Raw genomic sequence first — 17,347 nt, forward strand, 5'->3', positions numbered from 1 at the left:
TGATGATGGCCATTCTGACAGTTGTGAGATGATATCTCATTGTTTCACGGGAGATTGTTACTTCCCATGGTCACCCAGGTCAAAGGCAGAGCCAAGACTATTAAGATTCTAGTTGAGCCCTGGCTGGTTTGGCTCAGTGCATAGAGCGTCAGCCTGTGGACTCAAGGATCCGAGGTTTGATTCCAGTCAAGGGCACATGTGCGGGCAGTGGGCTTGATCACCAGTAGCGGGTGTGCAGAGGCAGCTGATCAATGATCAAACATCATTGATGTTTCTACTCTCTCTTCCTCTCCCTTCCTCTCTGAAATCAATAAAAATATATTTTAAAAAAAGATTTTAGTTGTGATTCACAATGACATTTGGGAGCATTTATAGCACTGTATAGCTTATAAATTGTTTTCACATACATTAATCATGAGGCCTTTATAACAATCCTATTATGTGGGTGGGACATGTATTACTATTTTACTATTACTATTACTATTATTATTACTATTACTATTACTATTACTATTACTATTACTATTACTATTACTATTACTATTACTATTTCCATTTTATAGAAGCAACCGGAGTCCAAGTCTCCAGATAGCACGGTTTTCTTTCCTCCTCTTAGTCTCAATTCTGAAACTGTACATCCTTAAAAGATTTCAAGTGCTTTGATAAGCTGGCATAGCCCCTCACCACTGATATGGAGGGACTGCATCTGTTCACTGATTCAGGACAAGAAGATGGGGCTGGCCCTGCCTTTATATTCTGTGATATCATGGGTTGAGTATTTAAGAAGAAGACGAGTACTCCAGAACCAATGAAAAATAAAAATAAAATCAGTACGATAAATCAGGGGACCAAAATAAACGTATATCACTCCCCTGATGCCAAGCAACTACTAAGCTATAAAACTAGCAAATGAAACCTACAGCTTGGGCATCATCATAAATCTGCACTGAAGAGGACTCTAGGCACCACCCCACCCAGCACTGCAGGAAACTCTACAGTACTTCCATAGCAACTGTAACTAAGGATATCATCAAGATGCTGAAAATGAAAAAGAAGAAAAAGAGACATAAACTGGAGACAAATAAGATTATTTCTCCTGGTAGAGTGAAGTCTGCTGTTCACTCCCAGAAAACATAAATATTTAACCATCTGAGGCAGGCTGTAACTGGCTATCTCAGCTAGCCAAGCCCATCCTCCTAATCGATATTCTTTCCAGAAAAGAAATCAACCAAAGAGTCAAAAACACAAGAAACTCAGAAATGCACATACCAAGCAAGGTGGCAGCCTGCCCCAGTCTAATGGGTTGGTTGTGAGTCAGGAAGAGAGCCCAAGCATTTATTAACTACCAAACTTATGGTCAGGCAGGTATTGTCAGGGCACAAAAATAGATCCTGCCCTAGGAGTCTTCAGTGTTGTAAGGGGAAATAGAAGATAAATTGCTAAAAATGAAGCTAGAATGTGATAGATGTCAAAAGAGAAATAAGATTGTTGCTATTAGATTTTAGATTATTGGAGGATACTAGGAGTTGAATTATGTCCCTCAAAAAGGTACCTCGGAATGTGTCCTTATTTGGAAATAGGGTCTTTGCAAACATAATTAAGTTAAAATGAGATCCTTGATGTGGGCCCAAATCCACTCTGACTGGTGTCCTTATAAGAGAGAACATCCTGTGAAGATGAAGACAAACAGGGAGAAGACATCCATGAAACAACAAAGACAGTTTGGGTGATGCAGCTACCAACCAAGAAACAACACGTTTGCAGAGAACCTCAGAAGCCAGGAGGAGGCAAAGAAGCAATGTCCCCTAGAGCAGATAACGATAAGATGGCCCCGCCAACACACTAATTTCAGACCTGCAGCCTTCAGAGCTGTGGCAGAATATGGTTCTGTTGTTTTGAGCAACCCAGTGTTTGTACTGCAGCCCTAGGAATCTCACACAGAGGGACAGCCACTTCATACTGAAGAGATTACAGCCAGGATTCTTGTAAGAACTGACATCTAAACTGAAACTGGAAGGACTTGCAGCATCTGAATGGTAGGAAATGGGGGTTCTTATTTATATGATAATTACCATTCATTGAGAATATACCACATTCCAAGTATTGTTCCAGGAATGATTCATAGACCAAGGACATCTAGACCTCTCCTCCCTACTTGACTCTCCCTGTTCCGTCCCACAGTGGTTGATGTATCTAGGAGCTTCAGTGTGGAAAATGGAAGCAGCAGGGGTTTGGGGGAGAGCTGTGGCTAGGCATCTGTTCCCATTCCAAGCCCTGGCCGAGATATCCCTTTAGCCGAGAGGGTGGAAGCAAGTTCCAGAACCTCTGTGAGTTTTGTTTTTATGTGACACCAGGTGAGGAACTAGTTAGAGCGACTCTGAGAGGCTCTGCATATTTGGGACTGAGACAGCTTAGAGCCAGAGCAGGCCATTCTCCCCTCCTCGCCACAGAAACAAGCCACATGGAGGCTTCCCAAGAACCAGGCTCTCTGGGAGCAGTAAGAGTCAACGCCCTTGGCATGGGCTATGTTATCCTGATGGACAGTGACCCTGGATAAACTTCAGCCTTGGCGAAACCTCAGCAAGTGGCCTTGCAAGCAGATGCTCGACATGTGGGAGCTAGGGCAGAAAAAAATAACAGGACAGAAGCCCACAGCAACTGCAAAAGAAACAAGTTGGCAAGGGAACTTCTTTGAGGATGTCTAGAAATAACTGGAAATACTTTGAAGGGAGTTAATCTCCTGAAGTCAAGTATGATGAAAATTCATGCCATAAAAATTGAAATATAAAAATAATGTGAGCCCTAGCTGGTTTCAGTCGATGGATAGAGCACTAGCCTGAGGACTGATGGGCATCAGGTTCAATTCCAGTCAAGGGCACGTACCTCCGTTGCAGGCTCTATTCCCCTCCCAGGTAGGGGTGCATGTGTGAGGTAACCGATAGGTGTGTCTCTCTCACATCCATGTTTCTCTCTCTGTCTCTCCCCCACCCTTCTGCTCTCTAAAAACCAATGGGGGAAAAATATCCTCAGGTGAGGATTAACAACAAAAAAACACACCCAAAAAAGAATGTGAGATCTTGTTCTGTGATGAGGCCTAGAACATACAAGTTAGACACAGATTTTCCCATTTAATCCAACTAAAAACCACCATTATCCCCACTTCAGAGGCAAGAAAAGGAGAAGCCAGGGAATTTCTCCCCCTGTCTTTGTGCTTCAGGCCTTATCTGTGGCAGTGACTTTCTCTTCTATAAACCTACTCTTACTGCAAGGCCTGCTATCACCCCAGCTTCTGCCTGGTGAGCCTGGATCTTTTTGATTTTTAAGCTTTAGGCAGTGGTAGCACCTTCCTGCTCTTAACCTCAAGGATTTCACATGGTCCACTTTAGGCTTCTTAGCTCTGTCATCTCCTGTGTAACCAATTCCTTGAACGAAATTCTCTCTGTTTAAAATATCAAGAATATTTTCTGGACCCTGGCTGATATAGGAAACATATCAGAGAGCCACAACCTTCCCAGGAAAGTAGGAGGACAATGAATGTAAACATGACTTGCATACCATAAGTACTGAATAAATGTTTGTTGGCTCTATCACTCTTCTGAGCTTGTTGCTTCCTGACATGGGGGCCTCCAGCTCCCCAGCCACCAGTGTTCTGACATGCTTTCTGGCACAGCTTGTCTTTCTCAACCTGCAGATCACAAAGAGCGTGTAGGCAATATTCGATGGCAACACTTGATTTTCCTACTGACTTGTTCTTCCGATGCAGCTGTTTTCTTAATACCCGTCCCTGAATAGGGCAAGTATCTACTTTCTATGTTCCTGCTTGTTTACGGTAGAAGCACTACTTGGCCCAAAGTTTCTTCTCCTGGGCTGTTCATCTGCTCTACTCATTATTTCCATAGTACCCATTTCCAACAATCCTGCCCCCAGATCTTTCCGGAGTCCCTTGAATCTGCTAAGGTTCATATCAGTTTAAAATTAATGCAAAGGAAATCCACTAAGAATCAGAGCCCAAAAATAAATTTGTGACAGCATTCTATAATTTCACACATGGAATCATAAAAAATATGAAATGGGTTTATAAAAATGAAATAAAGTGCTGATATATAAAACCTGACACAGAAAAATCAATAAGTTATTAAAGTGATTATCCACAAAATAATTCACTGCATTTTTCACTTTAGAGTAGCAAACTCCTACCAACACTTAGAATGTAATTCAATTTATGAAGTTTCCATTTGCCCACAACTCTTCGGGACTACCTACCTTTACAAACTGAGTTTCATCTCAAATATATTTTGAGGTCTAATATCCAAGATTTAAATACATATTAGGGCATTTCAGACAGAGAGTCAGTGTTCTCTCTAATTCATGCTTTTTTTTTTTTAAGTTGGCATGCAGTTTAGCCTAGTTGTTAACTACAAAGGTATGGTAATATTGTATTACTAGAGGCCCGGTGCACGAAAATTCGTGCACTGGGGAGGGGGGGTCCCTCAGCATGGCCTGCCCACTCTCACAGTCCAGGAGCCCTCAGGGGATGTCCTACTGATGGGAGCGGGCCTAAGCCACAGTCTGGCCTCCCTCTGCAGGAAGCAACTGGGCTGATCAGGGGAAGGTGCCACCATCACCCCGCAGCTGCTGCCGGCCATCATGGCTTTGTCCAGAAGGACATTCGGCTGTCTGATCTAATTAGCATACTATGCTTTTATTATTATAAATTGGGTATGATTCTATCCTATACTCTATCCATGTCCTTGGCCATTGTCTTTGGGATTCCTCCCAGGTGGAAGGTTAGATTTGCAGGTGATAATTATTGAGGAGTGTTCTTAGGAACAGAACTTTTAACAGAGTGAGGGAAGCAAGATTAGACAGAGAGAAAAATGGGACTGAGGCTTCAGCCAACCCAATGGGAAGCCCTGGAGTTGGGAGAGCCCTTCATAGATGTTTTGAATTGAGGCAAGCGGTCCAGTCTTTGTGCCCTCACATATGACCAGTCATTGCATGTAAGTTGCTCAAAGGGGCACCTTTGGGCAAAGGAGTATCCTTCCGCTGAGGGCAGTTCCTGGTAGGCAGTGGGGATGGGGAACCTGAATTGAGGGTTGAAGTGGGAGTCAGGGGTGGAGATATCTGTGAGCCGTCATCAACAAACATTCCTGGCAGATGAGGGAATAAGTGGTTCTGAAAGGGGGATGAGGAGGTGCAGCACAGCATCCACTACAACCCATAGAGGTGGAATATTATCTGTTTGCTACTTGACATTGGGCTTGGCCTTTTGACTTGCATTGATCAATGGAATGGAGCAGAAGTGGGTATGCCAGTTCCAAGCACAGGCCTTAAGAAACCTTGTGTATTTCCAGTTTCCATCTTATTCATGTCCAGGCTAACCTGCTGATCTCAGGCAGAACATGAGAGGCACATAGAGCAGAGCTACCCCAGCCAGCCACCTAGCCTACATCAGCCAGCCTAGATTCTCAACCCTCGAGATGACCCACAGACACTTCAGAAACAAATGTGCCCTTTGTATGATGTGATTAGTTATTCATTGATAGCAACTTGATATAACAGGCTCGATGCAATGGTCAAATATTTTCCAACATCCGGAACCTCTGGCTAGTGATGGTTAACTTTATGTGTCAACTGGACTGGCTTCAGGGTACCCAGATTAAACATTACTTCTGGGTGTGTCTGTGAGGGTGTTTCCTGATAATATTAGTATTTGAATCAGCAGACACAGTAAATTGCCCTCCCCGGTGTGGGTGGGCCTGAATAGAACAAAAGCCAGAAGAAGGAAGTCATCCCTTTTATTTCCTGCTTCACTACTTGACTTGGGGCATCTCAGGACATCTTCTCCTGACCTTGGACTGGGACTTATGATATCAGCTTCTCTGGTTCACAGGCCATTGGACTTGGACTGAATTACAGCACTGACTTTCTTGGTTCTCCAGCTTGCAGATAGAGGATATAATCTTCTTATGGGACTTCTCTGCTTCCATAAACGTCTGATCCAATTCTTCATAATAAATACATATTTCCTATTAGTCCTGTTTTTTTGGAAAAGTTGACTAATGTAACAACTTACTTGTGACCTTGAATAATTTACCAAACTTTTTCCTCTAAGCCTCAAGTTCACCCTTGATATAGAAAGAATGATGTCTGTTCTATAATGGTGTGAGTTTAGTATTGAACATGGCAACTCACAGGCACTCATTTACTATGAGTTATGGTCAATAGTCATGTGCTTTCATTTCTAGTGGCAAAAATCATGAACTTATAAGATATTTATTTCTAGTTGCAAAAATCACAAGCCTAGAAAATATTGGTAAGTAAAGGAGGGTAGCAAAGGAAGGGTAGCTCCCACTGCTCTCCAATTTCTTAGGCAGCTCCTGTCCTAGGTGGTGGTGATGGCAGAGTAGGGTCCAGCAGTGTCAATGGTAAATGGAGGATCTGGCCTCTGATTCTCTGATTCCTGAGCCACTGAGCCAAAGATAATATCAGATGGAAGAGGCAAGAAAGAACAGGGGACAGGCGCCTCCAGTTCTACACTGGTCTTTTCCTTTGGCTTTCAGGCACCCGAGCCTTCTAAACTTTACATGATATGATGTTTTGATGCACCAAAAATAGCCTGTGGGGCCCCCACTGTGCAGCTACTTCAAACATTGCTGAAGGTGGAAAATTTTTGCTCACTGAAATACTTCTGCCAAGTTTTGGCAGTGTGGCAGGGTGCTTTGCTTTTTCTCTCTTCCTTTTAAAGCTGACAAGGAAAACAAACTGCAGAAATAATGTTAACCAAATAAAGAGACACTATGCTTTTTTTTAAACCTCATTTGCGTCAGAAAATTTATTCCCTAATGAGCCATAACCAGATGAGACTACACATATCCCAAGTCTTACAAGAGAAAGTTTCAATTACAGACTTCATATTTTATGACCAGTGTGTCCAAATATTGGTCCCAAGGAGAGTTGAGACTTTGAAAATTTTCACTTCCCTCCCTCCGAAATCTTCACCATGGCTCACTACTCCCAATTATTAGGTTATTTTATTTTAAAAATGAATGAAACTGAGGGACATTCCCCTTCACTTTCCAAATTCCTAAAACAGCTACTCTTTGTTTTTAATCATGTTGCAAAAAAAGAAAAGAAAACAATACATTCATGAAACATTACAAAAGACCAACAGAGAGAGGCAAGTGCAACATATTGGAGAGGATCCTGGGGAAGGGCTTCTCAAACTTTTATGCCAAGATACCTTAACAAAAAAGGAGAACCGAAAAAATTTGCCCCTGGGACATCAGGAAGTATAAATCAAAATGAAAATAGGTAACATTAGTGAGAGCTCACCATGTACCAGCCACTGTTCCAACATTTAACTTATACTTGTGATTTATGCTCATAACCCTATAAGGCAGACGATATTATAATTTCCATTTTATAAATGAGGAGACTGAGAAACTAAGACACAAAGAGGTTAAGCCACTTGCCCAAGGACACACAGTTAGAGAAAAATGGAGCTAGGATTCAAAGTCTTGCTCCAAAGTCTATGGTTTCAACCACAAGTGCTATAAGTGGTCTACCACCAGCTCCAAACTTCATAAAACTTTACCGTAAAAATACCAATGAATATCTCATCCTATTCCATAATCTTTTCACATTCGTTTTAATATAAAAAATACTTTTTTCAAGGACTTTAATCTACATTTTTAAATGCTCTTCTGCTTTTTTTTAAGTTTATAGTTTATCAATCCTCTCATGAAAAATCTGCACAACCTTCACAGATAAAGTCACCAAAGAATCTTTACTCCTTCTGTTTGCCAGCACCAACACTGGCCTTTGCAGTCCCCCTGGCTTTCTTCATTCTGTTCTTGCGTGCCTTTCTCTGTTTTCTTGAGGTCTTCTTCTCATATAGGCCATGTCTTGCAAGGCTGTGTTTGGATTCATTTTTCTTTGCATAATCCAAGGAATCATAAATCATGCCAAAGCAGGTGGTCTTGCTACCACCAAAGTGGGTTCTGAATCCAAACACAAAGATGACATCAGGTGTGGTCTTACACATTTTGGCTAGTTTTCCCCGAATTTCTGTCTTGGGTTCTGTTGCCTTCCCAGGGTGAAGGACATCAATGACCATTTGCTTCTGCTGAAGTAATCCGTTGGTCATGAACTTCCTGGTCCAGATAGTTACCGTGTCATTCATGATGAAGTTTGATCTTCAAGCAGCCAGGGAGGAAAAAGCTAAATGCCCTACTTCTTCAAGTAAAACTGATGCTAAGTATTTGAGGTGGTGTCCTCAATTTGATAAGTATTGGCCTAGGAGAGCTAAGTTGCTCAATAAAAATCAAAATACCTTCATTGTTTCAGTCAGAATTAATGTGTCCAATTAACCAAATATTTAAGAAAGAAGCTTAGTTTCTTCCCCAGTGTCAAAGCAACTGATTCTAAAGGATTGTGGATAAAAGGGAATTGAGCAAAACAGATGAAGTGAGTAATTTAGCATGAGAGAGGGGACTAACACATTAGATAGATGAAGTTTACCAACTCAAAATAAGTATAAGACTTGACATAAGGCAGAGCATCTTATAATCAGGATATTTGTAGTTTATACTGAAATTTAAGACCATTTGAGGGAGAATGAGAGAGGAAGAAAGAGAATATGTGTGTGTGTGTGTGTAAAGAGGGAGAGAGAACATTTGGAGAAGGAACAAAAAGTCTGTTTTTGTAACATAAGGTAAAGCAATTTACAGGGGGGGGGGGGGAGTACAGGATTTAGACCCAATTCAACCATGAATGAAATATTATATGTAATCTATATCCTATACTAATAAAAGAGAAAAATGGTAATTGGCGTACAACCGATACCTTTTTCATTGGCTAATCAGTGAGATATGCAAATTAACTGTCAGCCAAGATGGCGGCTGGCAGCCAGGCAGCTGAGAATAGGAGGCTTGGTTGCCCCAGCGATGGAGAAAGTCAAGGATCCCCGCAGCTGCAGGGCTCTGAGCTCCTGAAGCAACAACTCCAAAAGATACAATGTTTCAATTATAGAAGCTAAAAGATGGCGGTTAATTTGCATACTCAGGCTCCAAGCAGAGCAAAGCCAAACAGCCCTGAAGCAGCAGGGCAGAGAGGCCTCAGGGCCTGGGATCAGCGGAGCCGAGAGGCCTCCCGGCCCCGGTGATCAGCAGAGTCCACAGGCCTCCTGGCCCCGGTGATCAGCGGAGCCGAGAGGCCTCCCGGCCCCAGTGATCAGCGGAGCCGAGAGGCCTCCCGGCCCCGGTGATCAGCGGAGTCCAGAGGCCTCCTGGCCCCGTGATCAGCGGAGTCAGAGGCCCCGCGATCAGCGGAGCAGAGAGGCCTCCCAGCCCCGGTGATCAGCGGAGTCTGAGGCCCGGCGATCAGCGGAGCCTAGAGGCCTCCCGGCCCCGGTGATCAGCGGAGCCGAGAGGCCTCCCAGCCCCGGTGATCAGCGGAGTCCAGAGGCCTCCTGGCCCCGTGATCAGCGGAGTCAGAGGCCCCGCGATCAGCGGAGCCGAGAGGCCTCCCAGCCCCTGTGATCAGCGGAGTCCAGAGGCCTCCCAGCCCCGGTGATCAGCGGAGTCCAGAGGCCTCCCAGCCCCGGTGATCAGCGGAGCCGAGAGGCCTCCCAGCCCCTGTGATCAGCGGAGTCCAGAGGCCTCCCGGCCTGGTGATCAGCTGAGAGGCCTCCTGGCCCCGTGATCAGCGGAGTCGGAGGCCCCGCGATCAGCGGAGCAGAGAGGCCTCCCAGCCCCGGTGATCAGCGGAGCCAAGAGGCCTCCGGCCCCGCGTTCAGGGGAGCCAAGAGGCCTCCTGGCCTGGTGATCAGCGGAGCCGAGAGGCCTCCGGGCCAGGGATCAGGGGAGCCGAGAGGCGTCCTGGCCCTGGGATCAGCGGAGCAGCGAGGCTTCCCAGCACCGGGATCAGTGTGACAGGGTGCGGAGCCCCAACCCTCTGATCGGCCCTGCTCTGTGCATGACAGGAGTGGCGCTGCAACCTCCCTATGGACTCTGCCTTGAGTGTGACAGGGGGTGGTGCCCCAACCCCCCAATCGGCCCTACCCTGAGCATGACTGAGGGTGGCATCGCAACCTCCCAATCTGCCCTGCTCTGTGCATGACAGGAGGTGGGGCCCCAACTCCCCAATGGGCCCTGCTCTGAGCCCGACCAGGGGTTCCACCTAGGATTAGGCCTGCCCTCTGCCACCCGGGAGCAGGCCTAAACCAGCAGGTCCTTATCTCCTGATGGGTCCCAGACTGTGAGAGGGCACAGGCCAGGCTGAGGGACCTCCTCTCCCAACCCCGAGTGCACAAATTTTTGTGCACCGGGCCTCTAGTATATCTATATATGTCTGTATATATAAAAGGCTAAGCAACTGTCTGGCCCACCAACCGTCCAACTAGTAGCTATGACACACAATGACCACTAGGGGGCAGACGCTCAACACAGGAGCTGCCAAACTGCAGTGACTTGGTAGTGGTGGTTCTTGGGTGATGAACCAGAGAGGAGGGAGCCCAATTCCCAGGTGCGTCACCCGAGAACCAGCCCCTCACAATCTGGGATCCCTCAGGGGATGTCAGACTGCCAGTTTTGGCCCCATCCCCACAGGCCAGACCAAAAGACCTCACCTGAGGGAGGGATCCCACTCACTCTGCAGACATCAGTGCAGCGGTCAGGGAAGGATTGCGGGAGGTTGGCTCCAGGGCATGTCAGGCCCATCTCACCCAGTCCCACCCCACGGCCACCTTCTAAAAGATTGCCTTTCAACTTGCACGAGTAATAGTACAAATTATGTGTTTTCATCAAATCTAAGATACCATCAATTATAAGATTCATTTAAATTTCAAAGATTTAAAATGTTTTTTTAATTTGATCTTAGAACTGATGAAATGCAATAATTTGTCTGAATCCCACTTGCAAATTGAAGATAATACATAATACAGCCCTGCAGAGTACTGATGAGGGATAAATGAGGTAACATGTGCCTAACATATGGTAAGTCCTTAGGAAACATAAAAAGTATAATTATTTCCACCTCTTCTTGCCAAAAGCAAGTTAATATCCTTCTTCCCCAAAATAATATTTTAATTTTTACTGCAAAAGTTTAGATCACAAAAAGGGGCATTCACTTCATCACAAATGAAAACAACATGCCAATGGATAAGGCAAGACAGTATTCACCCTCCCCAGATTTTTCTATGTTTTCAGAACAAATATATGTGTGTGAGAGTCTGCACATATATATAAAGTGATAAATCTCTTCAAAATACACTTTTAAATGTACTTATGTGAGCACTCTTACAGTTTTTTGCACTGTGTAATAAATAAAGAAACACATTAGAAGGGACACAATTTATTAATTCTTTTTTAAAGGTGTGAGGTACTTCCAATGAAATGAATATAAATTCCAGCATTCTTATACTTAAGAGAATTAGAACTAGTAGTGTTTGATTCATATCTGTGTCGCCCATAATAAACTTGACACTTTTTCTGATCATCTTAACTAGATGTAGTCTTCCCCACCTTTACAAGTTCAAGGGTTTCTATATTATGCTTATAATTTTCATGGGACACTACTGCTTACTGTGGTTCCCAGACCAGCGGTATTAGCATCATCTAGGAACTTATTAGACATGCAAATTCTAGGCTCCACTCCAGATCTACTGAATCAGAAACTGGAGGGAGGGCTCAGAAATCAGTGCTTTAATAAGCCTTCCCATTGATGCGATGCTTGCTGAAGCTTGAGAGCCACTTGTTCAGAAGTTGCCATGGAAAAAACTGAACAAGTCAGCACCCACCCATTTATCATCACAACCAATTTTTTGTTAGTCTACTTTGAGATTTAGATTTCATCAAAACCAAGACCTGGAGGAAGCATTATGGAGAAAGGCTGGGGGATAGAAGAGAGTGTTTACAATGGAACAAGGGTTCCAGAGACAGCCCTGGATGTTGACTCTCTTCCATCCTATCCTAAGCCATTGTGTGGGCTCAGCCATCCTTGTAGAAACTAGTGATAGGTGTATACAGGGAGATATCTGCGTTAATAATTATGATATCACCATTTTAAAATTACCATAATTATACTATTAATAACTATATAATTAATACCTATTAATCCATTTTCAATCCTAAAAATCAGCAGGACAAGCTCGATGGTCTCCCAGTGCTGATGGGTGGAGCATCAGTTTGCACAACTCCAGTATCAGATGGAACAGGTAGGACCCTACGAACTAACAGTTTTTCAATTTATTCTCAGACTAACCAAATCAGTCCAGTAGCATATTAAACCCACAGAACCTAAGAAGCACTTAGGCTCACAGAGGTAGTATAAACTTTCTGATTTATATACCAAGTTTTTTAAAATATATTTTTATTGATTTTAGAGAGGAAGGGAGAGGGAGAGAAAGATAGAAACATCAATGATGAGAGAGAATCATTGATTGGCTGCCTCCTGCATGCCCCTACTGGGGATAGAGCCCACCACCCAGGCATGTGCCCCTGACCGGAATTGAACCCAGGACCCTTCAGCCCGCAGGCCGACGCTCTATCCACCAAGCCAAACCGGCTAGGGCTATACACGAGTTTGTACTCATGGTCTCCTCCTTGCTGTGATGCAACCCCCTCCCAAACCACCACTAAGATCATTCTCCAAATGGAGCTAACTAGACTATGGGTGACTTCAGCCCTAATTACACAGGTTACTTCACTCTTACTACCGTTTACTTCGTGTGTATGCTGTTTTTCTTAGGAAAATGAGGAGGGGATCCTGAAACTCAGACAACTCATCCTCCCGGCTAAACTTCAGCTTTGCTCTTGGTTCTCAGCACTCTTGAGTCACAGGAATGTAAACACTGGGAAACCTCAACCTCTTTGTCTTGTCTCTTATTTCCAATGTCTCCATGAATTTACTGGCCTAACATATCTTATTTCTAATAACTCCTATACCAAAAACATTTCTTCCCTTCAAGAAAATAGATCTCCTTTCTGATCAATGCAACCCAGAGTGGGCCAGGCAAGAAAATGAGATGAGGCATCCATAATGAAAAGGGTGAGGACTGAGACAGTAGAGAGCTGCAATGGGAATGCCCAGTTACACAATTTACTAATGTGTGTCAGTACAGAGTTTTGATTGAGGCAAGAGCTTGGAAAATTAGACAGACTTGGGTTCCAAAATTAGATAAGCTAGTTCTTAGCTGAGTGATCTTGGAAATAATAATAGTAGGTTCATAGGCTTGTGAAGATGTGTGTGTGTGTTCTTTGGCTTGTGTTGAAGATTAAATGATGACGCACATAAAAGTGCACAGCAGAATTCCCAGTACATGGTGAACCTCAATAAATAGTAACTTGGAGTTTCCATTTCTTATGAATAAACTACACCATCCCTTACCAATTAAAAGACAATGCACAATACAGATTTAAGTGATAACTGAGTTTTTATTGCCTTCTATACATATAAAAATATTCCCAAGGAATAGGATTCAGGAAGGAATTAGTCACTACTATGTTGTAATGAATCCAAAGGGAGAAAACACGGTCTTCATCCTCAATGGATCAAGACATGGCATTTTTTTAAGACTTTATTTTTCAGAGGAATTAGGTCTCAGAGGAATTGAGGGTATGTATAGAGAGTTCCCATATATTCCCTGCTACCACACATGCATAGCCTCCCCCATTTTCAATATCACTCACCAGAAGGGTACATTTTTTACCAAGGATGAGCCTATATTGATATTTACCCAAAGTGTACAGTTTACTATACAATTCACTCTTGGTGTTGTACATTCTATGGATTTTGACTTAAGTATAATGGCATGCATCTATTATTAAAATATCGTACAGAGTGTTTTCACTGTCCCAAAAATTCTTTACGCTCTGCCTATTCATTTCTCCCCACTCTCACCCCAGCAACTATTGACTTTTATTTTCCCCATTGTTGTGCCTTTTCCAGAATTTCCTATAGTTGGAGTCATATAGTATCTAGCATTTTCAGATTGGCTTCTTTCGCTTAGTAATGTATACATTTAAGGCTCATCCATGTCTTTTTATGGTTTGAAGGGTCCCCAGTTCAGTTTTGGTCAAGAGCACATGCCCAGGTTGTGGGCTCAATCCCCAGTAGGAGGTGTGCAGGAGGCAGCCGATCAATGATTCTCTCTCATCATTGATGTTTCTATGTCTCCCTCTCCCTTCCTCTCTGAAACCAATAAAAATATTACATATATATATATATATGTGTATATATATATATATATATATATATATATATATATATATATAGTAAGTTAGGCTATATCACCTCTAAATATCCCTTCAAACTCATAGCTTCCTTAATGAAAGTAAGACTTAAAAAAACAACAGTTGTCTATAGGTGATCTGCAAGATGATCAATGGAAAAGAGAAAATGGAAGCAGAGAGGTCAGTTTTAAATATCATACTTAGCATCTACATAATAGGTGCCTAAATGTGGGATTAGGGAAGAAACAGAAAATAAAATACAGCAGAGAGGAACATGACTAGAGAGATCAATAATAACTGATTGTATGACTCATGCCTTTTTATTCCCTGTGATAGTAAAGACTAGCCTGTGAGCATGACTTTATATGCAAACCAACCAATCCAGATCCCACACTGCAGCTACCTCCTTTATAGGGAGGGCTCTCATGGGCTCTCACAGGGACCCATTATCCACTTGCCCTAATTACCAAAGGGCCAGATACCAGACAACTAGAGGCAGCCCTATGCCCCAGGCCTGCTGAAATTACTCAAACTAGCAAAACCTAAGCCTGTTCACTCTGCCTCATTCATTTCTTCCCTTGAAAACCACAATAAAGAGTCTTGCCCATGTTCCCCCTGCCTCCTGCTGCCTCCTGACCAACCCTGTGTTTCCCTATATGACCCCATTTGACATGGTGTGCCCTCCTCACAACCTATCTTTCCCATAGCAGTGGTCTCCTAGTCTGCTGGCCTCACTGTGCCTGAATAATAACACCTACATGTGAAAACACTAACTAGGTGTGATGGGCAAGAAAGAGTCAAATACTACCTCATCTTGTACCACTCTCCACCTGCCCATTAGATTTCAGTGGCCTTTTAGAACCTTGAACACCCTGAGGTGTTTCCCACCTCAGCACATTCACACGTGCCCTGCCTTCTGCCTAGAATTTTCTTTTCTTTTTTTTTTTTTTTTAGAATTTTCTTATCCTTTCTCTTCAGGTGGCTCTCTCCTGGCTAGCCTCAGGTTTTTGTTCAGATGTCACTTTGTTCTTTGACTCCTCAATCTAAATTATGTCTCCCTCCTCATTATTGTCTTTCATATGCCCCTGAATTTTGCCTTTCCTAGTATTTTCCTTTCACAGTATTTACTACAAATTACTGTTTATTTTGTAATAATATATATATGTACATATCTTATATGTATATTATATATATATACACACAGAGAGATATATAGCTATATATATGTGTGTGTGTTTATTTAAAGTCAATCTGTCATGCTCTGGTTTCTCTTCAGATCGCATAAATCTTTCGCCTTTTACTAAAGTCAATCTGTCTGCCTAGATTATAAAAATCATAAGGACAGTGGCCATGTTTCTTTTATTTTACTCTATTTATACCCAATGGCCAACATAGTACCAATACTACTAAAAATCTAATAAATATTTGATGAATGAATAAATGAATGAATTTCTAGATTTCTAATCTGAAACACTGGAGAAATGATACACATTGTCTTTACATACTGAAGAACAGCAATATTTGTAGAATCTCAAATAATTAAAGACTTAGGGAATAAAAAACAAATCAGTCAGGGAATATCAACTGTCTGGCACAGCGTCCAGCACATCAGGTCAATCAACAAATATTAGTTCCATTCCATTATCTCTTAGAACTTACACCCCAAACCACCAGATGAACCATCTGCCACAGTGGAACTTACACTGAAACAAAAAAGATAGACTTGAGCTACTGGTCTTCCTAATACCAGAAAGGCCAATAAATACTCCAGGCAGGATGTAATAGTTTCAGGAGCATCAAACCCATAAAAGAGGCACACTCTACCTTGTCAATAACCAATATTCCATTTAAAGCCTTCCCATTCATCTCAGTTCTCACACTCATTGTGCCAGCTCTAGTCTGCCCAACCTTTTGGCTGTGCCAAGCCTTCAGCCAGCACATTAACCTGAGCGTTCCTTATCTCTCATTAGTAACATATATCTCATCTTGGCAAACCTGATCCTACTCTGACCAAGCAGACTTGTGCTATCCTGACTCCCAATCATTAAGAGAGCCTAGCTTTTCAACAAGTTAGCCAGCTGGAAAAGGGCTTCTTTCTTTCACAGCTGAACTATCTATAATAATAAAAGGGTAATATGGTAATTTGACCGTACAGCCGAACGATCTTCTGGACGTCCTTCTGGACATCCTTCCAGACAAAGCCGGGGCGGCGGGGGCCCGAGGCAGGGCCAGCAGCCGCAGTGGCAGGGGCCGAGACAGCCAGGGCTGCGAGTGGGACCCTCCGGCCTCGGTGAGCCCACAGCCCCACCCCCGGGCCAGCAGCCCCCACCTCTGCCGACCCTGCCTGGCCACGCGCCACCCTACACCACTGGACGGGAGTCGTTCCTGTGCGCACCCGTGGGGCCATGCACCCACCGAGTGGGAGCCAGCAGCCGTGGCAGAGGGTAGCCTGCTCCGCTCCTGCGGCAGCTCTCCCAACGTCCAGGTGGAGAGCCAGGGAGGACCTGGCGTTGGCGATAATAACAGCTCCTGTTTATCAACCGCTCACACTGTGCCAGGCTCTGTGTTGAACCCTTCGCATGCGTTCATCCTCGTGAAGTCGTCGCGATTGTTATCCTTATTTTTCAGAGGCAGCATTTGAGATTCAGAAAGGTCAAGTGACTTGCAGTCAGAAGGTGGTGAAGTCAAAAGGGAACCAAATAAAATTTTTATTATGGAAAATTTTTAAATATAGATGAAAGGAGAAAGAGCAGTGTAATGGACCCTACTCATATACCCATCACCCAGTTTCAACAATTATCAACTCCTGGCCAAGAGTTTATTATTATTTGACAAATATCTATGATATATGAATCATGTATAGTTCCAAACTAGGCCCTAGGGATCCAAAGATGTATCAGATTTGACTGTAACCCAACCTGGAGGATATAACATCTGGCCTTGGTCCTTGATAGGTGAATAAGAGTTACCCCGAAAAAGAAAGTTGTCTTATTCATTCATTCTCTTTCAACAAATAATTATTATGTGTGAGGCACTGTCCTTGGTGCTAGGAACACATAAAGAAACAAGATTGTGTTTCTACCTTCTTGAAGCTTAAATAATGGGAAAGAGAC

General features: G+C 43.4%; 1 protein-coding gene and 1 long non-coding RNA gene across 2 annotated transcripts in view; both read right to left on the reverse strand.

Moving 5' to 3' along the window:
- The window catches only part of LOC132237190 (uncharacterized), an 81,126-nt gene that overhangs the window by 29,804 nt on the left and 33,975 nt on the right, over positions 1 to 17,347 (reverse strand). The gene's annotated exons all lie outside the window — the stretch shown is intronic.
- Positions 7,611 to 8,215, reverse strand: LOC132236518 (small ribosomal subunit protein eS24-like). Its single transcript, XM_059699644.1, has one exon. It carries the CDS (start codon positions 8,183 to 8,185, stop codon positions 7,790 to 7,792), a length of 396 nt encoding a protein of 131 aa, XP_059555627.1. The 5' UTR covers positions 8,186 to 8,215; the 3' UTR covers positions 7,611 to 7,789.

Source organism: Myotis daubentonii, chromosome 6 (genome assembly GCF_963259705.1).
Source record: "Myotis daubentonii chromosome 6, mMyoDau2.1, whole genome shotgun sequence".
Classification (NCBI taxonomy): Eukaryota; Metazoa; Chordata; class Mammalia; order Chiroptera; family Vespertilionidae; genus Myotis; species Myotis daubentonii.

What these genes read in the sequence shown, in the direction of transcription:
- LOC132236518 (XM_059699644.1), bottom strand. Translation starts at nt 8,185, where the DNA reads ATGAATGACACGGTAACTATCTGGACCAGGAAGTTCATGACCAACGGA.